Source organism: Scyliorhinus torazame, chromosome 18, assembly GCF_047496885.1.
Source record: "Scyliorhinus torazame isolate Kashiwa2021f chromosome 18, sScyTor2.1, whole genome shotgun sequence".
NCBI classification, from domain to species: domain Eukaryota; kingdom Metazoa; phylum Chordata; class Chondrichthyes; order Carcharhiniformes; family Scyliorhinidae; genus Scyliorhinus; species Scyliorhinus torazame.
In genome coordinates this window covers 72045218-72067259 of record NC_092724.1, presented here as the reverse complement: position 1 = coordinate 72067259, position 22042 = coordinate 72045218, and the positions used below count along the sequence as shown (strand labels likewise).

The window sequence follows — 22042 nt, the reverse complement described above, 5'->3', positions numbered from 1 at the left end:
TAAAAAAAAATGTTTAGAGTACCCAATTTGCTTTTTTTCCAATTAAGGGGCAATTTAGCATGGCCAATCCACCTACCCTGCACATTTTTGTGGTTGTGGGGATGAGATATATACGGGATGAGATGCATATACGGGAAGAATGTGCAAATTCCCCACGGACAGTGACCTGGGGCCGGGTTCAAACCCGGGTCCTCTGAGTTGTGAGACAGCAGTGCTATCGACTGCACCACATACTGCCCTGGGATTTGACTGCTGAGCTGCTGATTGGCGGTTGCGGGGAAAATCTGGCTGTTGCGGGGAAAAAGACAATCACTAAAAGGATCCCAGCTGAGTAAAGATCAGGAGGGAGACTCGAGGGCAGGTAGAAGTGTAAAGAAGTTGAACTGTGATGTCACAGCCTGCAGTGAAAGAGCGCGAGGAGAGCGGCGGAGACTCAGTGAAAGAGCGCGAGGAGAGCGGCGGAGACCCAGTGAAAGAGCGTGAGGAGAGCGGCGGAGACTCAGTGAAAGAGCGCGAGGAGAGCGGCGGGGACTCAGCGAAAGAGCGCGAGGAGCACGGCGGAGACTCAGTGAAAGAGCGCGAGGAGAGCGGAGGAGACTCAGTGAAAGAGCGCGAGGAGAGCGGCGGGGACTCAGCGAAAGAGCGCGAGGAGCACGGCGGAGACTCAGTGAAAGAGCGCGAGGAGAGCGGAGGAGACTCAGAGAAAGAGTGCGAGGAGAGCGGCGGAGACTCAGAGAAAGAGTGGGAGGAGAGCGGCGGAGACTCAGAGAAAGAGCGCGAGGAGAGCGGCGGGGACACAGAGAAAGAGTGCGAGGAGAGCGGCGGAGACTCAGAGAAAGAGTGCGAGGAGAGTGGCGGAGACTCAGTGAAAGAGTGCGAGGAGAACGGCGGAGACTCAGAGAAAGAGTGCGAGGAGAGCGGCAGAGACTCAGTGAAAGAGCGCGAGGAGAGCGGCGGAGACTCTGTGAAAGAGCGCGAGGAGAGCGGCGGGGACACAGTGAAAGAGCGCGAGGAGAGCGGCGGAGACTCAGAGAAAGAGTGCGAGGAGAGCGGCGGAGACTCAGTGAAAGAGTGCGAGGAGAGCGGCGGAGACTCAGAGAAAGAGTGCGAGGAGAGCGGCGGAGACTCAGTGAAAGAGCGCGAGGAGAGCTGTGGGGACACAGGATAAAAGAGCGCGAGGAGAGCTGCCGGAGAAGTGGCCTTCAGATTTTCGGTGGGAGCAGTGGCCAGGGGTCTGTCGGGAAGGTAAGTTTTCCTCTTTAAAAACTTACCTTGAAGAGTGACATCACAACAAAGCAGTGATCTGATTGGCTGGTAAGGAAAGTGCTCCAATGAGCAGTAGCTGGGAGAAATTTAACTCTTCGTGTATTGGTAAGTATTCTGATTGGTAAGTAAAATCTTTATTCCTTTCACTTATTCATTATTTTATATTATATTTGTAATCAGTTAAGGTAAAGTGTAAAAATGGCAGGAGATCCTGACCCATGTTATGCTCCTCGTGCTCAATGTGGGAGTTCAGGGACGCGGCCGATGCCCCTGACTCCTTCATGTGCGGGAATTGTGTCTCGCTGCAGCTCCTGTGAGACCGCATGATGGCTCTGGAGCTGCGGATGGACTCACCTTGGAGCATCCGCGATGCTGAGGAGGGCGTGGATAGCACCTTTAGCGAGTTGGTCACGCCGCAGATTACGATTGGTGAGGGAGACAGGGAATGGGTGATCAAAAGGCAGAGAAAGAGCAGGAAGGCGGTCCCCTGCGGTCATCTCCCTCCAAAACAGCTAAACCGTTTTGGATACTGTTGGGGGAGATGACTCACCAGGGGAAGGCAGTAGTAGCCAGGCTCACGGCACTGTGGCTGGCTCTGCTGCACAGAAGGGCGAGAAAAAGACTGGCAGGGCTATAGTCATAGGGGATTCAATCGTAAGGGGAGTAGACAGGCGTTTCTGTGGTCGAAAACGAGACTCCCGAATGGTATGCAACAGGTGCACGGGTCAAGGATGTCTCAGATCGGCTGCAGGCCATGCTGAAGGGGGAGGGTGAACAGCCAGTTGTCATGGTGCATATAGGCACCAAAGATATAGGTAAAAAACGGGATGAGGTCCTACAATCAGAATTTAGGGAGTTAGGAGATAAGTTAAAAAGTAGGACCTCAAAGGTAGTAATGTCAGGATTGCTACCAGTGCCACGAGACAGTCAGAGTAGAAATTCAATTTAAAAACATTTTTTTTTGAAAAGAGTAGAAATTCAAGAATAGTCAGAATGAATATGTGGCTTGAGAGATGGTGCAGGAGGGAGGGGTTCAGATTTTTGGGATATTGGAACCGGTTCTGGGGGCGGTGGGACCATTACAAATCGGATGGTCTACACCTGGGCAGGACTGGAACCAATGTCCTAGGTGGTGCTTTTGCTAACACAGTTGGGAAGGTTTTAAACTAATGTGGCAGGGGGATGGGAACCAGATTAGAAAGCTAGAGGTCAGTAAAGAGGCAGCAACTAAGGCCAGTAAGGTACTAGATAATAAACTCAATGTGATGAAGGGGAAGAGTAGACAGGGAAGAGATGATGAACGCAAAGGGACAGGTGGTCTGAGGTGCAATTGTTTCAATGCGAGAAGTGTAGCAGGTAAGGCAGATGAACTTAGGGCTTGGATTAGTACCTGGGAATATGATGTTATTGGTATTACGGAGACGTGGTTGAGGGAAGGGCAAGACTGGCAACTAAATATCCCAGGGTATAGATGCTTCAGGAGGGTTAGAGAGAGAGTTAAAGGGGTGGAGGAGTTGCATTACTGGTCAGAGATGATATCACAGCTGTGATTAAGGAGGGCACGATGGAGGATTCGAGCACTGAGGCAATATGGGTAGAGCTAAGAAATAGGAAGGGTGCAGTAACACTGTTGGGACTTTACTACAGGCCTCCCAAAAGCAAACGTGAAGTAGAGGTACAAATATGTAGACAGATTATAGAAAAATGTAGGAGCAATAGGGTGGTCGTGATGGGAGATTTTAACTTCCCCAACATTGAATGGGACTCATGTAGTGTTGGAGGCGTAGATGGAGCAGAATTTGTAAGGAGAGTTTTTTAGAGCAGTATGTAAATAGTCCAACTCGGGAAGGTGCCATACTGGACCTGGTATTGGGGAATGATCCCGGCCAGGTGGTTGAAGTTTCAGTCGATGATTACTTTGGGAATAGCGATCACAATTCCGTAAGTTTTAGAATACTCATGGACAAAGACGAGAGTGGTCCTAAAGGAAGAGTGCTAAATTGGGGAAAGGCCAAGTATAACAAAATTCGGCAGAGCTAGGGAATGTGGATTGGGAGCAGCTGTGTAAGGGTAAATCCACATTTGAAATGTGGGAGTCTTTCAAGGAAAGATTGATTAGAGTGCAGGACAGACATGTCCCTGTGAAAATGAGGGATAGAAATGGCAAGATTAGGGAACCATGGATGACGGGTGGAATTGTGAGACTCGCTAAGATGAAAAAAGAAGAATACATAAGATCTAGGCGACTTAAAACTGATGAAGCTTTGGAGGAATATCGGGAAAGTCGGACAAATCTCAAACGCGCAATAAAGAGGGCTAAAACGGGTCATGAAATATCTTTGGCTAACAGGGTTAAGGAAAGTCCCAAAGCCTTTTATTCGTATATAAGGAGCAAGAGGGTAACTAGAGAAAGGATTGGCCCACTCAAAGACAAAGGAAGGAGTTTAGCGTGGAGTCAGAGGAAATGGGTGAGATTCTTAATGAGTACTTTGCATCGGTATTCACCAAGGAGAGGGACGTGACGGATGTTGAGGCTAGGGATGGATGTTTAAATACTCTAGGTCAAGTCGGCATAAGGAAGGGGGAAGTTTTGCGTATTCTGAAAGGCATTAAGGTGGACAAGTCCCCAGGTCCGGATGGGATCTATCCCGGGTTACTGAGGGAAGCGAGGGACAAAATAGCTGGGGCCTTAACAGATATCTTTGCAGCATCCTTGAGCACGGGTGAGATCCCGGAGGACTGGAGAACTGCTAATGTTGTCCCTTTGTTTAAGAAGGGTAGCAGGGATAATCCAGGGAATTATAGACCTATGAGCTTGACGTCAGTGGTAGGCAAACTGTTGGAGAAGATACTGAGGGATAGGATCTATTCACATTTGGAAGAAAATAGATTTATCAGTGATAGACAGCATGGTTTTGTGCAGGGAAGGTCATGTCTTACAAACCTAATAGAATTCTTTGAGGAAGTGACAAAGTTAATTGATGAGGGAAGGGCTGTAGAAGTCATATACATGGACTTCAGTAAGGCGTTTGATAACGTTTCCCATGGAAGGTTGATGGAAAAAGTGAAGTCATATGGGGTTCAGGGTGTACTAGCTAGATGGCTAAAGAACTGGCTGGGCAACAGGAGACAGAGAGTAGTGGTGGAAGGGAGTGTCTCAAAATGGAGAAAGGTGACTAGTGGTGTTCCACAGGGATCCTTGCTCGGACCACTGTTGTTTGTGATATACATAAATGATCTGGACGAAGGTATAGGTGGTCTGATTAGCAAGTTTGCAGATATACTAAGATTGGTGGAGTTGCAGATAGCGAGGAGGACTGTCAGAGAATGTAGCAAAATATAGATAGATTGGAGAGTTGGGCAGAGAAAAGGCAAATGGAGTTCAATCCAGACAAATGCAAGGCGATGCATTTTGGAAGATCTAATTCAAGAGCGGACTATATGCTCAATGGAAGAGTCCTGGGGAAAATTGATGTACAGAGAGATCTGGGAGTTCAGGTCCATTGTACCCTGAAGGTGGCAACGCAGGTCGATAGAGTGGTCAAGAAGGCATACAGCATGCTTGCCTTCAACGGACGGGGTGAGTTCAAGATTCGGCAGGTCATGTTACAGTTGTATAGGACTTTGGTTAGGCCACATTTGGAATACTGAGTGCAGTTCGGGTCGCCACATTACCAGAAGGATGTGGATGCTTTAGAGACGGTACAGAGGAGGTTCACCAGGATGTTGCCTGGTATGGAGGGTGTTAGCTATGAAGAAAGGTTGAGTAGGTTAGGATTGTTTTCATTGGAAAGATGGAGGTTGAGGGGGGACGTGATTGAGGTCTACAAAATTATGAGAGGTATGGACAGGGTGGGTAGCAACAAGCTTTTTCCAAGAGTGGGGGTGTCAACTACAAGGGGTCACGATTTCAAGGTGAGAAGGGGAAAGTTTAAGGGTGATGTGCGTGGAAAGTCTTTTATGTAGAGGATGGTGGGTGCCTGGAACGCTTTGCCAGCGGAGGTGGTAGAGGTGGGCACGATAGCATCATTTAAGATACATCTAGACAGATATATGAATGGGCAGGGAACAGAGGGAAGTAGATCCTTGGAAAAAAGAAGACAGGTTTAGATGAAGAATCTGGATCGGCGCAGGCTGGGAGGGCCAAAGGGCCTGTTCCTGTGCTGTAATTTTCTTTGTTCTTTGTTCTTATTAAGACGGATAGAAAACTGGTTGGCAGACAGGAAACAAAGAGTAGGAATTAACGGGTCTTTTTCAAATTGGCAGGCAGTGACTAATGTGGTACTGCAGGGATCGGTGCGAGGACCCCAGCTAGTCACAATATATATTAATGATTTAGATGAAGGAATGTCTCCAAATTTGCAGATGACACCAAGTTGTGTGGGAGAGTGAGCTGTTAGGAGGATGCAGAGATCCTTCAGTGTGATTTGGACAAGTTGAGTGAGTGGGCAAATGAATGGCAGATGCAGTATGAATTGGAGAAATGTGAGGCTATCTACCTTGGGAGCAAAAATGAGGAAACAGACTATTACCTGCCTGGCCATAAATTAGAAGAGGGGAATTTGCAACAAGACTTGGATGTCCTCATACACCAGTTATTGAAGGTTAGCATGCAGGTACAGCAGGCGGTAAAAAGGTCAAATGGTATGTTGGCCTTCATAGCGAGAGGATTTGAGTACAGGAGCGGGGATGTCTTGCTGTAATTATACAGGGCCTTGGTGAGGCCACACCTGGAATATTGTGTGCAGTTTTGGTCTCTTTATCTGAGGAAGGACGTTCTTGCTCTGGAGGGAGTGCAGAGAAGGTTTACCAGACTGATTCCTGGGATGGTGGGACTGACGTATGAGGAGAGATTGAATCGGTTAGGATTGTATTTGCTGGAGTTCAGAAGAATGAGGGGGGTTCTCAAAGAAACCTTTAAAATTCCAACAGGATTAGACAGGGTAGATGCAGGAAGGTTGTTCTTGATGGTGGGTGTCTCCAGAACCAGGGGTCACAGTCTGATGATGCGGGGTAGACCATTTAGGACAGAGGTGAGGAGAAATGTCTGCACCTAGAGACTGGTTGTCCTGTGGAATTCATTACCACAGGAAGTAGTTGAGGCCAAAACTGCATGTTTTCAAGAAACAATTAGATATAGCACTTAAGGCGAACGGGATCAAACGATATGAGGGGAAAGCGGGATTAAGCTATTGAGTTGGATGAACAGCCATGATCATAATGAATGGTGGAGCAGGCTCGAAGGGCTGAAAGGCCTCCTTCTGCTCCTACATTCTATATTAATATTCCCACGCGCAATGAAGAATCTTCTCCAGGACATCCCTAAGGTTGCGGTTCACCTGGATGACGTTTTAATGACAAGAGAATCACATGAGGAGCATTTAAGAAGCCTAGAAGAGGTGCTGAGAAGATTTAGCAATGCTGGAATCTGATTGAAGTGAGAGAAGTGCACATTCTAAACCAGTGAGGCTACATAGCCACGGTTCAAAGTGGACTCAAAAGACCTGCATCCACTTGAAAACAAGGTGAGAGCCATAAGAGAAGTCCTGGCACCTAAGGACATGGCAGAATCAAAGTTTTTCTTAGGGATGGTAAATTGCTATAGTTGTTTTATTCCAACCTAGCAATGATGTTCATGCCACTACATTTGCTCTTAAGGCAACACCAGTGTTGGCAGTGGAAGGAACCACAGGAGCAGCCCTTCCATCATTTCAAACAGTCATCAAATCTATTGGTTCACTTTGACCCGGGGTAACCAATCATCCTGACCCACGATGCATCGCCATATGGAACAGGGGCAGCCCTACCCCATAGAATGGAAGGCGGCTCAAAAAGGCCCATCGCTTTCACCTCAAGAATTCTCTCCGATGCCGAGCGGAAATACGCACAGATCAAGAGAGAAGGCCACGCTATAATCTACGGCGTCAAGAAATTTCACCAGTATGTCTATGGGCGCCACTTCAGAATAATAACGGACCACAAGCCTCTGTTGGGGCTCCTTTGTGAAGACAAGCCTATCGGCGCCTCTAATGACCTCCACCCGAGTAAGGTGTCACAGTGGTTAGCACTGTTGATTTACAGCGGCAGGGACCCGGGTTCAATTCTGACCTTGGGTGACTGTCTGTGGAGTTTGCACGATCTCTCCGTGTCTGTGTGGGTTTCCTCCGGGTGCTCCGGTTTCCTCCCACAGTTCAAAGATGTGCTGGTTAGGTGGATTGGCCATGATCAATGTGCAGCGATTATGTGGATAGGCAAGGAAGTGGGCTTAGGTAGGGCACTCTTTTGGGAGGTCGGTACAGACCCGAGGGGTTGAATGGCCTCCTTCTGCACTGTATTCTATGACAATGATATGCCTTGTCACTGGCAGCCTACGATTACATCTTTTAGTATAGGCTAGGGCCGCTCGGCACACAAATTTCAAATGCTGATGCGCCGGGCAGGCTCCCACTTCCAAAGAACGTGGCGCCACCGCGGGTGCCTCAAGAAATCATCCTGACACTGAATCTTCTTGACACCTTGCCAGTATCGTCAGGTCACATAAAGAATTTGACACAACGCGACGCAGTTCTGCCCAAAGTGAAGCGCATGATCTTAACTGGGTGGCACCATGATAAATCTGATCAGTTAAGACCTTACTTTACTCTCAAAGACAAACTCGGTTGTGAGGAAGGAGTCATACTCTGGGGTTCCCGAGTGGTGGTACCACCCCCAGCTGGGGAGCCTTTGTTGCAAGAATTGCCCATCCAAGCCAAACAGAAATTAAAATACTCGCTCAAAGCTACATTCGGTGGCCCGGCATAGATATGGATATTGAACGCTTGGTGCGACCCCTGCCAGGGACAGCAGATATTGCCACCCCCAGCCATCTTCCACCCCTGGGAATGTCCTGGCTGTCCATGGACGATGGTACATGTAGACTTCGCAAGCCCTTTCTTGGGCAAAATGATCCTTGTCATGGTCGATGCCCACTCAGAATGGTTGGACATCCAAGAGATGGGGACAATAACCTCGACGGCCACAGTAGAGGCCCTCTTGTGGAGTTTGCCACTCATGGCCTACCCAGAGTAACAGTGTCTGACAAAGGCACGGGCCAAATTTCCTCTATCTTGTAACATGGCCCCGTCTGCCACTACAGATTTCACACCGGGGGAATTATTCTTGGGCCATAGCCTCCAGACCTGATTGGACATAGTTTTCCCAAATCTGGCGGGAAATGTGGAGGCACGGCAGGCCTCCCAGAGGAAACTGCACGTTTTCCACAAAGGGGACAGGTCATTTCAAGTGGTCGACCTGGTCCTCATCAAGAACTTTGCCTCTGCCCCATTTTGGCCACCAGGTAGAATTGTATCAAAGCCAGTCTCTTACGTGGTGGATCTGAATGGAAAGACAGTGCAGAAGCACATTGATCACGTGAGGGGGCCAAGGAACCATAACCCCAAACTTGGAACATTTTGAGCCAGCAAACAGCACCAGTGCTCCTATGGTTGAGCCAGAAGAGGCGGTATCTAGGAATTCTGAGGAGGCCCCATTGATGACTCAGGATGGAACTGAAGGGTTAGCGGATCACCCTGGTATGCTGGTTGAATCTGCCAAGGATGATAACATTGGAGGAGCAGGTTGGGGGACTAAAATGGTCTTTGAGACCCTGGCAGTTCCGCAACCGATTGACATTGTGATGAACTGTTATGGACGCTCCCTCCTTGTGTTTCTCAACCTTTTTAATTGTATATAGTTATTGCACATAACCTGTTCTGTAAATATGTCATTGAGGGACCTCAGGGGAGAGGGATGTGGTAGCGTGGCCCCTTTATCAGGGGCGAGCCATCGAGGTCCACATGATCGACTTGGGGCCTATCGTGCGGGAGCGTGTGAACCCTGACCAATGGGGAAAAAGCACGGGCAGTGTGGACCCCCGACCAGAGAGTGAAGACCTGTTTACTGATCTGTGCCTGTGTATAGTTTACCTTGACGTGTTAGCAAAAAATCCCTTGTTCCGTTAAACTGGAAGTCTCTATAGAATTGGTTCGAGCCCAACCACGCTCCTGACTTGTGCATTGTAGGTGGTGGTCAGGCTTTGGGGAGTCAGGAGGTGATATATTCCCTGCAGATTCCTAACCTCTGACCTGCTCGTGCAGTCACAGTATTTATATGGCTAGCCTAATTCAGTTTCTGGTCAATGAAAACTCCCAGGATTCAGTGATGCTAATACCATTGAATGTCAAGGGTCGATGGTTAGATCCTTGTTGGAGATGGTCATTGCCTGGCACTTCAGTGGCGCGAATGTTACTTGCCACTTGACAGCCCATAGAATCACAGAATCCCTACCTGCAGAAGGAGGCTATTCGGCCCACCGAGTCTGCACTGACCTTCTGAAAGAGCACCCTACCTCGGTCTACTCTCCCCCCCCCCCCTCCCCCCCCCCCCCGATCCCCATAACCCCAGTCAACCGTTGGACACTAAGGGTCAATTTAGCAAGGCCAATCCACCTAACCTGCACATATTTGGACTGTGGGAGGAAACCGGAGCATCTGGAGGAAACCCACGCAGGGAGAATGTGCAGACTCCACACAGGCAGTGACCCAAGGTCAGTGAACCTTCTCTTAACTGCTTCCAATGCAAATATATCCTTCTGTAAATAAGACGAGTAAATCCATGCATAGCGCTCAAGGCGTGGCCTCGCCATCACTCTGTACAATTGTAGCAAGTCCTCCCTAATTTTATTATCCATCCCTTTTGTAACAGAGCCTGACATCCCATTTTCCTTCCTAATTCTATTCTGCAGCTAATATTTTGTGACTCGTACCCATGTACACCCAGATCTCTCTGTACGGTAGCTTTCTGCAATCTCTCTCCATTTAAATAATATTCTGCTTTTCTATTCTTCCTGCCAAAGTCCATAACCTGGGGAGCTGAAGAACCTAACGGTTGCCTGCTGAGTGTTTGCCCCCAACAAGAATCCACCTGCTCCCACTAATTTAATCACCCCAAAATACTTACCGAGTGTAGATATCGACGCAGAATGAGCCAAAGCTTGAGGCATAAGTGAGATGAATTGAAAATGCTTCAGGATGACAGAAATAAAGAAGTGAGAAACCACAAATGGTTCCAGCTCACTTAGCAGAATAGTTGCCCAGGAAAAGTTAGAAGTATTAAAACTGGCAGCACAGCAGCACAGTGGTTAGCGCTGCTGCCTCACGGCGTCGAGGACCCGGGTTCAATCCCAGTCCCGGGTTACTGTCCATGTGAAGTTTGTTCATTCTCCCCATGTGTGCATGGGTCTCACCCCCACAACCCAGAATTGTGCAGGGTAGGTGAATTGGCCACGTTAAATTGCCCCTTAATTTGAATTTTAAAAAAATAATCTTGTGAGGCGTTGCGATTCGGGTCGGGCATGGGAGCGGGGTCTCCTGGCTTCTAATGGCCACATGGCACCGCGGTGCACTGCAATTTGGTCTCATATAAGCTCCTTGATAATGGATTCAAGAAAGATGAGCGGTAAGGTGGATGTTGTTTTATTTACAGTCTGCCTAAAGCAGCGAGTATATATATATATTTTATATATATATATATAACACACACACACACACACACACAGAGTAAATTCACATTGGGACAACGAACATGCTGGTCCCTGTCTGGGCCGGCCTTTATACCATGTTCTTATGAGCCCCAGCATGGCAGGCCTCCGCCAACATGTGGGGAAGCTCATACTTCACGAGTCTTACAGGGAGATCAGTGAGGATATCCCCATGGCCTTGTGGGGGTTATGACTTTTACTAATACTGATCTCCTGTAGCTCCCCCCTCTCACTAAACCCTGCGTTCCCCAATATTTCTGGTACATTATTTGTGTCCTCCTTTGTGAAGACACAACCCAAGTATGTATTTAGTAGGGCAGCCATTTTTTTGCTCTCAATTATCAATTCCCCTGGTTCTAAGTGGTTAAATATGATTTCCCTTTCACAAAACCAAGTTGACTCCGATTACCTTGAATTTTTCCAATTGGCCTGTGCGATCATCTTTAATAATAGCTGCTAACCTTGGTCACTCTCTAAATTCCTATTAGAACAAAGCATGTTTATCTGTTAATTTATCTATTTTGTTGCAAGTGCTTCACATTCATATCTTGTACCTTTAAATTTGACTTATTTAAATAAAATTTTCCTGACACCACCTTAAGTCACAAATGCCAAGGGCAGCACGGTGGCGCGGTGCTTACTGCTGCTGCCTCACGGCGCCGAGGTTCTAGGTTCGATCCCGGCTCTGGGTCCCTGTCCGTGTGGAGTTTGCACATTCTCCCCATGTTTGTGTGGGTTTCGCCCCCACAACCCAAAAGATGTGCAGGGTAGGTGGATTGGCCACGCTAAATTGCCCCATAATTGGAAAAATTTTGGGTACTCTAAATTTAGAAACAAAATAATTTTTTTTAAGTCACAAATGCCCTTTGATGACCCTTCCTGACCCAGTCTGCCTTTGTTTCTAAAGCCACAAACTGCTCTGACTCTCGAGTCTTGACATTTGTCTTATTTTTTAATTTTCCCTTTCCTGGAGCCTCCCACCTATCCACCTCCCCCTTAAACCCCCCGTCTCCCACCCCAGCTTTTGTTGTGACTGCACACACTGGCAGCAGCCTCAACAGAAATTCCCCAAGCCTGGTGCCAGTGACCCCATGCTGCCCTGCCTCCCACACCAGTGCATTTGCATTTAACCTTCCGATCTATTTATCCCTATGACAATTGATGTATGGCTTGGGTTACAACCGAGAGGTTATTACTTTTGAGGTTCTGCTTTTTAATTTGGACTCTTGTTCCTCAATCGTTCTTATTTCTACTTGTTCTGTCGATCACACATGAACCAGGATAACTGGATCCTCGCCCTCCCATTGCAAGTTCTTCTCCAGCCAAGAGGAGATGTATTCAACCCTGGCATTGGGCAGGCAGTATGATGTTCTGAAATCTCAGTCCTGGTTGCAGTGAACAGTATCTGTCCCCCTGACCTAGATTGTCCCCCATCCCTCCACATTCTGTTTTGCACTCCCATCTTGGATGGCATACTGCACCATGGTGCTGTGGTTAATTTGTTTGTCCACTCTGCAATCCTGTTCACCTATCTTATACCTGTTGGTCAAAGGCTGAGGCTCCCCGTCACTCTGTCCTGGGGTGCCCATACCTACCTTGCAATCACACCTTCCTGCCCCTTGAGCATTGACCAACTCAAACTCTACTTAACCTCAGGGGTGTGGACAATGTCTCTAGGTGCCTCTCTCCCTCTCTGATGCCCCACAATGTCAGACTGCAAAACATTATATAAACCACAAACAGCAACAGCCCCAACACTGATCCCTGTGCTACCCCACTCGGCAGAGGCCTCTAGGCAGAAAAACACCCCTCCACCATCATCACCCTCTGCTTCCTGCCACTCTCACAATTCTGGATCCAATTTGCCAGATTTCCTTGGATCCCATGGGCTCTTACCTTTGCCATCAATTGCCCATGTGGGACCTTATCAAAAGCCTTGCTGATTCCAAGCAGACTGTGTCAAATGTATTTACCTCATCTACACGTCTGCTCACATCTTTGAAAAATTCAGTCAAGTTGGTCAGACACGACCTCCCCTTAACAAAACCATGCTCACTGTTCTTGATTAATCCCTGCCTCTCTAAACCCAGATTAATTCTGTCTCTCAGAATTGCTTCCAATAGTTTCCCCACCACTGAGGTTAGACTGACGGGCCTGTAGTTCCTGGTTTATCCCTACCTCACTTGTGGAGTAATGCCTGGTGGTCACCTATGCCCTTTCTGCCTACTCAATCTTTACCTGCGGTGTGACCACCTCACTGAATGTGCTATCCACGACTTGCTCAGCATCGTGGATCCTTCACACTGAATCCACCCTCAGTTCCAGCTCCAAAATGTGGTTAGCCAGTAGCTGCAGGTGGACACACTGCACACGTGGTCACCAGGGATAACTGAAGCTTTCATGAGCTAATAAAAACCCTTCACCCATAGCACAGGAGGAGCATAGCACTGGTGGGAGCTCTCTGCCATGATTAACTTTAAGCCCCTTATTTACTCCTTTTACAAAAAATTATATAAGAAAACTATTAACTTATCTCCCTTCCACCAACTTTACCTGCCTCACCCTACTTTGTTTACTTTTATTACTTCATTATAATGACCCTGCATTTCACCTATTTGCATTGTTTCTCAGTTAATCCCCTCTCCCAAACCAAACCACTTTTCAAATCATGACTGCTTCACTGTGACGTTGATCGTGAGGACATTGCTCCCAGACCGGTTTACTGTCCAGCTTACTATTTTCTATGTCTGACAAAGGTGTTTCTTGTAAAAATGCAATTTTGCAGCTCAGATGCTTCAACTGAGTTTTTCTTTTCTCTTACTAGGCTTATTTAACCCTGTCATAAGAACATAAGTACTAGGAGCAGGAGTAGACAGTTCAGCCCCTCGAGCCCACTCTGCCATTCAATACCATCATGGCTGATCTCCTCTCAGTCTCAACTCCACTTTCCTGCCCGTTCTCCATAACCCTTCACCCCATTACTGGTTAAAAATCTATCTCCTCCTTGAATTTACTCAATGTCCCGGCATCCACTGCACTCTGGGGTAGCGAATTCCACAGATTCACAACCCTTTGAGAGAAGTAGTTTCTCCTCATCTCGGTTTTAAATCTGCTCCCCTTATGCTAAAACTATGACCTTTCATTCTAGATTGCTCCACAAGAGGAAGCATCCGCTCTGTCTACTTTGTCAATATCTTTAATAACTTTATATGACTTAATTAGATCTCCTCTCATTCTTGTGTACTTTAGAGTGTATAGGCCTAAACTGCTCAATCTCTCTCCATAAGACAAACCCCTCATCTCTATCAACCTCCTCTGAACTGCCTCCAATGCCACTACATCCTTCCTTAAATAAGGGGACCAAAACTGTGCACAGAACTCCAGGTACGGTCTCAACACTTCCTTGTACAGTTGTACAACACTTCTCTACTTTTATACTCTATCCGTTTAGCTATAAAGGCCAATAGCGAGGCATCTGGATGGAAATTGTCCCATTGGGCAGACGCAGCATGCGTTCATAAACGATAGGTCGTGCCTAACTAATTTAGTGGAATTTTTTGAGGACATTACCAATGCGGTAGACAATGGGGAGCCAATGGATGTGGTATATCTGGACTTCGAGAATGCTTTTGATAAGGTGCTACACAAAAGGTTGCTCCATAAGATAATGATGCATGGCATTAAGGGTAAAGTAGTAGCGTGGATAGAGGATTGGTTAATTAATAGAAAGCAAAGAGTGGGGATTAATGGGTGTTTCTCTGGTTGGCAATCAGTAGCTAGTGGAGTCCCTCAGGGATCAGTGTTGGGCCCACAATTGTTCACAATTTACATAGATGATTTGGAGTTGGGGACCAAGTGCAATGTGTCCAAGTTTGCAGACGACACAAAGATGAGTGGTAAAGCAAAAAATACAGAGGATACTGGAATTCTGCAGAGGGATTTGGATAGGTTAAGTGAATGGGCTAGGGTTTGGCAGATGCATACAAGGTTGACAAATGTGAGGTTATCCATTTTGGTAGGAATAACAGCAAAAGGGATTATTTAAATGATAAAATATTAAAACATGGTGCTGTGCAGAGACCTGGGTGTCCTAGTGCATGAGTCACAAAAAGTTGATTTACTGATGGAACAGGTGATTAAGAAGGCAAATAGAGTTTTGTCCTTTATTGCTAAGAGGGATGGAGCTTAAGACTAGGGTGGTTCTGCTGCAATTGTATAAGGTGTTAGTGAGGCCACACCTGGAGTATTGTGTTCAGTTTTGGTCTCCTTACCTGAGAAAGGACGTACTGGTGCTGGAGGGTGTGCAGAGGAGATTCACCAGGTTAATCCCAGAGTTGAGGGAGTTGGATTACGAGGAGAGGTTGAGTAGATTGGGACTGTACTTGTTTGAATTTAGAAGGATGCAGGGGGATCTTATAGAAACATATAAAATTATGAAGGGAATAGATGGGATAGATGCGGGCAGGTTGTTCCCACTGGCGGCTGAAAGCAGAACTAGAGCGCATAGTCTCACAATAAGGGGAAGTAGATTTAGGACGGAGTTTAGGAGGAACTTCTTCACCCAAAGGGTTGTGAATCTATGAATTTCCTGCCCAGTGAAGCAGTTGAGGCTCCTTCATTAAATGCTTTCGAGATAAAGATAGATAGTCTTTTTAAGAAAGTCACCCGAGGAAGGAGCAGCGCTCCGAAAGCTAGTGACATCGAAACAAACCTGTTGGACTTTAACCTGGTGTTGTAAGACTTCGTACTGTGCTCACTCCAGTCCAATGCCGGCATCTCCACATCAAGAATAAAGGATTATGGTGTTCGGGCGGGAAAGTGGAGCTGAGTCCACAAAAGATCAGCCATGATCTCATTGAATGGCGGAGCAGGCTCGAAGGGCCAGATGGCCTACTCCTGCTCCTAGTTATGTTCTTATAACATTCCATTTGCCTTCCTCATTACCTGCTGTATCTGAATACTAGCTTCCTGCGATTCATGAGCGAAGATCCCTCTGCACCGAAACACTTTGAAGTTTCTCTCCATTTAGATAATAAGTTGCCTTTCAATTTTTCCGACCAAAATGGATAACCTCACACTTATCCACGTTAACTCCAAAGTCCAAATTTTGGCCAACTCACCCAACCTATCCACATCCAGTTGTAAATTTCTTATTTCCTCATTGCAACTTACTATCCCACCTATTTTAGTGGCATCTGCAAATTTGGCTATAGTACATTGTATCGCTACATCCAAGTCATTAATATATATATTGTTAATAGTTGGCGCCTGAGGACTGAACCCTGTGGCACCCCACTAGTTACATCTTGCCAACCAGATAAAGACCCATTTATCCTGAATTTCAGCCTTCTGTTATTTAGCCAGTCTTCTAAATTACCCCAATTCTATGTGACTTTACCTTGTGGATTAACCTTTTGTGCCGCACCTTATCAAATGCCTGCCGGAAGTCCAGATATACTACATCTACAGCATCCCCATTATCCACTTTGCTTGTTACATCTTCGAAGAACTCAGGCAAATTAGTCAAACATGATTTACCCTTCATAAAACCATGCTGACTCTGATGGATTGCGCTTTGGCTTTCCAAATGTCCTGATATTACTTCCTAAATAATGGACTCTTAACAATTTCCCAATGACAGATGCTAAACTAACTGGTCACATTATAACTAATTACCTTTAATGTATCCATAATAATTTGTATTCAATTACCTGTCACGATAATTGAAAATACTGTGGGTTCACAAAAAACAAAATTGTTTAAACCAGCAAAAGTGAGGCATAGCGTCTCACTGCTCAGCTCGTTAAATATGTAATTGTGTCCCCCCCCCCTTCCCAGGCCTTCACCTGTACTGGTGGCGGGGCAGCCAAGCGAACTCTCCCATCTGAACAAGCACAGCCATGTACGCTTGGCTACGGTCAGCTAAGACCACTTCGCTCCCCTTATCCTACCGTCTCCGCCCCCGCCCGTTACAAGAGCTGGCTAAAATCTTTGTGAACAACTTTGAATTAACAGAATCAGCATGGATTTGTGAAGGGGAAATCATGCCTGACAAACCTACTGGAATTCTTTGAGGATATAACTAGCAGAGTTGATGAAGGGAAGCCAGTGGATGTGGCTTAGTTAGATTTTCAGCTGTTTTTTTGACAAAGTCCCACATAAGAGATTAATGATTTAAATGAGGGACGAAGTGCAATTTCTCCCTAAATCTGCAGATGACGCACCTCGTGTGGTCTGGATAGATCGCGCGAGGCATACAGGCTGTCAGTCAGCCCGCGACCTGGCTGATAGATCGTGCCCATAGATTGAGTAAGTGAGTGGTAAAAATCTGGCAAATGGAATATAATGCGGAAAAATGTGAACTTATCCATTTTGGTAGGGAGAGTCAAAAAGGAACATATTGGGCAGGATTCCCTGTCCATCCGCACCCATTTTCTAGTGCAGCACCCCCCCCGCCGGCAACGGGATCCTCTGTCCTGGTAGCTGGCTAATGGGGTTTCCAGGATATCTGCGGCCGTGAGTGCGCTGACGGCGAAACGGAGGATGCAGCCTATTATGTAAATAGTGAGAGATTGCAGAGCTCTTGAGGTGCAGAGGGATCTGGGTGTCCTAATGCACAAAGCACAACAGGTTAGTATAAAGGGACAGCAAGTAATTAGGAAAGCTAATGCAATGACATTGTATTCAAGTCTCCTCACAATAAACAAAAGTAGGGAGGTTATGCTTCAGCTATATAGGACATTGGTGAGACCACATTCAGAGTATTGTGGACAGTATTGGTTTCTTTATTTAGGGAAAGATGTAAATGCCATGGAAACAGTTCAGAGAAGGTTTACTAGACTAATACCAGGAATGGGCATGTTGTCTTATGAGGAAAGGTTGGAGAAGCTAGGTCTGTATCCACTGGAATTTAGAAGAATAAGAGGTGATGTGATTGAAACACACAAGATCCTGAGGGGTATTGAGAGGGTGGATGTGGACAGGTCATTTCCTCTTGTTGGAGAATCTAGAACTAGGAGTCACTGTTTAAAAATAAGGGGGTCATTCATTTAAGATGGAGATGAGAAGAATTTTTTTCTCTCAAAGAGTTACAGTGGTTAGCACTGTTGCTTCACAGCTCCAGGGTCCCGGGTTAGATTCCCGGCTTAGGTCACTGTCTGTACGGAGTCTGCCTGCCCTCTCTCCCCCCCCCCCCCCCCCCCCCCCCCCCGTGTCTGCGTGGGTTTCCTCTGGGTGCTCCTGCTTCCTCCCACAAGTCCCGAAAGACGTGCTATTAGGTAATTTGGACATTCGGAATTCTCCCTCTGTGTACCCGAACAGGCACTGAAATGTGGTGACTAGGGGCTTTTCACAGTGACTTCATTACAGTGTTAATGTAAGCCTACTTGTGACAATAAAGATTATGAGTCTCTGGAACTTTCCTTCTCAAAAGGCAGTGGAAACAGAATCTTAGAATATTTTTAAGGCAGAGCTGGATAGATTCTTGAGTAACAAAGGGGTGAAAGGTTATCGGGGGTGGGGGGGAAAGAGTGGATTTGAGGTCACAATCAAATCCGAATGATCTTATTGAATGACGGAACAGGCTTGAGGTACGAGTGGCCTACTGCTGCTCCTAATTGAGAAGAAAATTAGAGTAGCAATAGTCAAAAAGAGATTGTAAACATTTCTATAGGTACGTAAATGGGACGAGATTAATAATAGTGAACATGGACCCGTTAGAGGCAGAGGAAATTATAATAATGAATAAAAAAATAATTTGTATCTATTGCACGATACACATTCTGGAAATAATGGGGAAGCAAGGAGCTAGGGAAAATAAGGAACTTGGAGCAGCATGGGGGCACAGTGGTTAGCACAGCACCAGGGACCTGGGTTCGATACTGACCTTGGGTCACTGTCTGTGTGGAGTTTGCACTTTCTCCCCATGTCTGTGATGGTTTCCTCTGGGTGCTCGGATTTCCTCCCACAGTCCACAGATGTGCAGGTTAGGTGAATTGGTCATGCTAAATTGCCCCTTAAGTGTTCAAAAAGGTTAGGTGGGTTTACAGGGATAGGGCGGGGGAGCTGGCCTCGGTAGGGTGCTCTTTCAGAGAGGGTCAGTGCAGACTCAACGGGCCGAACGGCCATATTCTGCACTGTAGTGATTCAATGATTATAAGAAATCAGGACAAGTAAAGACATAATTACTGTAAAAGGTAATAGTACTAATGGAAACAAATCTGGCCCTGATGACCTGCAAAGAGATTCGAAGAATGAGCTGCAGAGATCATGGATGCATTTGTTTTAATCTTCCAGATTTCTTTAGATTCTGTTCCCAAAGACTGGAAATCAGTAAACATAACCCCACCAATTAATCAAGGGAGAGAAAAAAAACTGGGTAGGTCAGCGAGCCAAACATCAGTCCAAGGCAAAATGCTAGAATCTATTCTGAGGGACATGTTTAGAGGACACTTAAGAGAATCATAATGTGATGGAGCAGAGTTGACATGGGAAAGGATCAAAGGAAAGTTGTAACTAACAAATTTGTTAGGATTCTTAAAAATGTTACAATTAAGGTGGATAGAGGCTCACAACAGATGTGATGGATGGATAATCACATGCACGCACACTCACTCACTTGCACACATAAACAGTGCGGATGGGTCCAGCAAATGAACTTTATTACAGATACTGATTTATTGATGAGATGTTGTTTTAAATAATGGCACACAAGCAAGAATTTGCTTCGCTGCAAAGAATGAACTGATAATTGTTGAGAACAATCCACAAAGATTTTCATTCATAATTTTCATCATGGAATCCAGGCCTTTGAGCCTACTTTTCCAGTGCATTTACTCATACATTCATTTCAACAAAAGAAAGGCAACTGAGATCCAATGATATAATGGCGAGGAAAGCCGGCCACCACCAATCAGTAGCCTACCATCTCATTCGTGGCTACAAGAGTCATCCTCTTGTTAAGGCCGTAAATAAAGGAAGGCTGCTGATTAGGCCTGAACTCAAACCCCCAGCCAGGTAATCTATACAATCGTATATACAAATACTCAAGAGTCAAATCAGTCCAGAGTGCAAGAGAGAACTTCATTCCTAGTCACCAGGCAGTGCTTTTCAGAATATTACTATAGATAATCCACAATTATAAAACTTCAGGTCATTCATCCAGATTGTTGTTGAATATCCCAGCCTCCCAACGCTGTGCCAGTGTACTCATACGGCGAGTTACTCTGGTAGATTCCATCACCTAGAGCCAAAAAAACAAACGTCAGAAAGGCAGAATTGGAAATGATTATTCCCCTATCACCCAACATTAAACCTACAACCTTCAAAGGAATCTGAAAGAAATTTAAGAAGTGTGAGTCACCATGGTCAGCTGAAGTCTGTATAAAAGACAGACAGAAAACGCACTCAGGACTTCCGGTTGCGGCGATTCGGCAGCTCCCGCGAAGACGGACTTTTGGGCTCGCTAACGGAGCCCCAACGGAACTTTTGATACAGACAACTCATGGGGAAGGAAGGAGAGAGGTCCCCTACTAACCTGCATGGACCGGACCCGCAGCGAAACGGCGAAAAAAGCGGCCCTGGAGCAGCGGAAGAGAGAAAAAAAGCAAAATGGCGGCGCCCACAGACAAAGAGGAGATGCAGGAGTTCATCAAGTGCTGCTTCGGGGAGCTGCGCAAGGAGATGGTGGCGCCTATGCTGGCAATAATTGAAGTACTTGGAGCAACCTAGAAAGCCCAAGAGGTGAAGATCCAGGAGATCCAGGAAAAAGTGAGTGAGAACGACGACGAGCTCGTGGGCCTGGCGGAGAGAGTGGAGCGGCACGAGGCGCTACACAAGACATGGGCGGGAAGACTCGAAGACCTGGAGAACAGGTCGAGGAGAAAGAATCTGCGGATCCTGGGTCTCCCAGAAGGAGTGGAGGGGGCCGATGCCGCGGCATATGCGGGCACAATGACCGGGACGCTGATGGGTGTGGAGGCCCCCCTGGGATTGCTGGGGCTGGAAGGGGCGCACCGAGTGCTGGCGAGGAAGCCCAAGGCAAATGAGCCGCCAAGGGCGATGGTGGTGAGATTTCACCGGTTTACGGACAGAGAGAGGGTCCTGAAATGGGCCAAGAAGGAACGGAGCAGCAAAGTGGGACAATGCAGAGATCAGAATATACCCGGACTGGAGCACGGAGGTCGCTAAGCGGAGAGCGGGTTTCAACCGGGCCAAAGTGGTGCTGCATCGGAAAGGAGTGAAATTTGGAATGTTGCAGCCAGCGCGACTGTGGGTCACATATAACGGCCAACACCACTACTTTGAAACGTCCAAAGAGGCGTGGACCTTTATATAAACTGAAAAGTTGGACTCTAATTGAGGGTTTGTGTGGGAGGGGGGGGGGGGGTGTTTGAGGGTTGAAGTATGATGGTTGTTGTATATAGGCGGTCAACCACGTGCAGGAAATGCTATACAGGCTGGGGGCGAGAGACAAGGCCACGACAGGAGCTGCGCCATAGGGGGTGCGGCAGGCTCTGGAAAGCGCGGGGTTTTCTTTCCCGCGCGCGGGAAGGGGAACGAAGGAATGTACATTGATTGGGAGACTCCCACACGGGGGGGTCAAAGGGATGGCGGTGGAAGCCGGGGTCAGCAAGTGTCAGCTGACTTACGGGAGGAATATGGGGGGAGCAAAAAAGCTAGACGGGGTTCTAGCAGGGGGGAAGAGGAGAGGAGGGAGGGGGGGGGAAAAAGGGTTTCTGCTGCACTAGCCGAAAGAGAATGGGACACAGAAGAGGTGGTTGGGACGAGGGTCCCCCTGTTCGGGGACTGGAGAGTGAGGGAGACGCGGACAAGGGGCTGGCCCAGAAAAGGAGATGGCTAGTCGGCGGGGGGGGGGGGGGGAGAATGTGAGGGGCCTGAATGGGCCGGTGAAGAGGGCTCGAGTGTTTGCGCACTTGAAGGGACTGAAGGCAGACGTGGCAATGCTCCAAGAGACACACCTGAAGGTGGCGGACCAGGTCAGGTTAAGAAAGGGATGGGTAGGACAGGTATTTCACTTGGGATTGGACGCAAAAAATAGAGGGGTGGCAATTCTGGTGGGAAAGCATGTGTCATTTGAGGCCAAGACTATCGTAGCGGATAATGGAGGGAGATACGTGATGGTGAGTGGGAGGTTGCAAGGGACGTGGGTGGTGTTGGTAAATGTATACGCCCCGAACT

The 22042-nt window shown here is 47.2% G+C and overlaps 2 protein-coding genes across 2 annotated transcripts in view; one reads left to right on the top strand and one right to left on the bottom strand.

Moving 5' to 3' along the window:
• Nucleotides 1-22042, top strand: part of LOC140395294 (scaffold attachment factor B1-like) — a 525130-nt gene that overhangs the window by 116904 nt on the left and 386184 nt on the right. The gene's annotated exons all lie outside the window — the stretch shown is intronic.
• LOC140395754 (PALM2-AKAP2 fusion protein-like) overlaps nucleotides 19487-22042 on the bottom strand; it is a 34526-nt gene continuing 31970 nt past the window's right edge. The window contains exon 5 of the mRNA XM_072483909.1: nucleotides 19487-20084. Coding sequence (XP_072340010.1) covers nucleotides 19995-20084 — 90 coding nt within the window. The 3' untranslated portion in view covers nucleotides 19487-19994. The remainder of the gene's footprint in view (nucleotides 20085-22042) is intronic.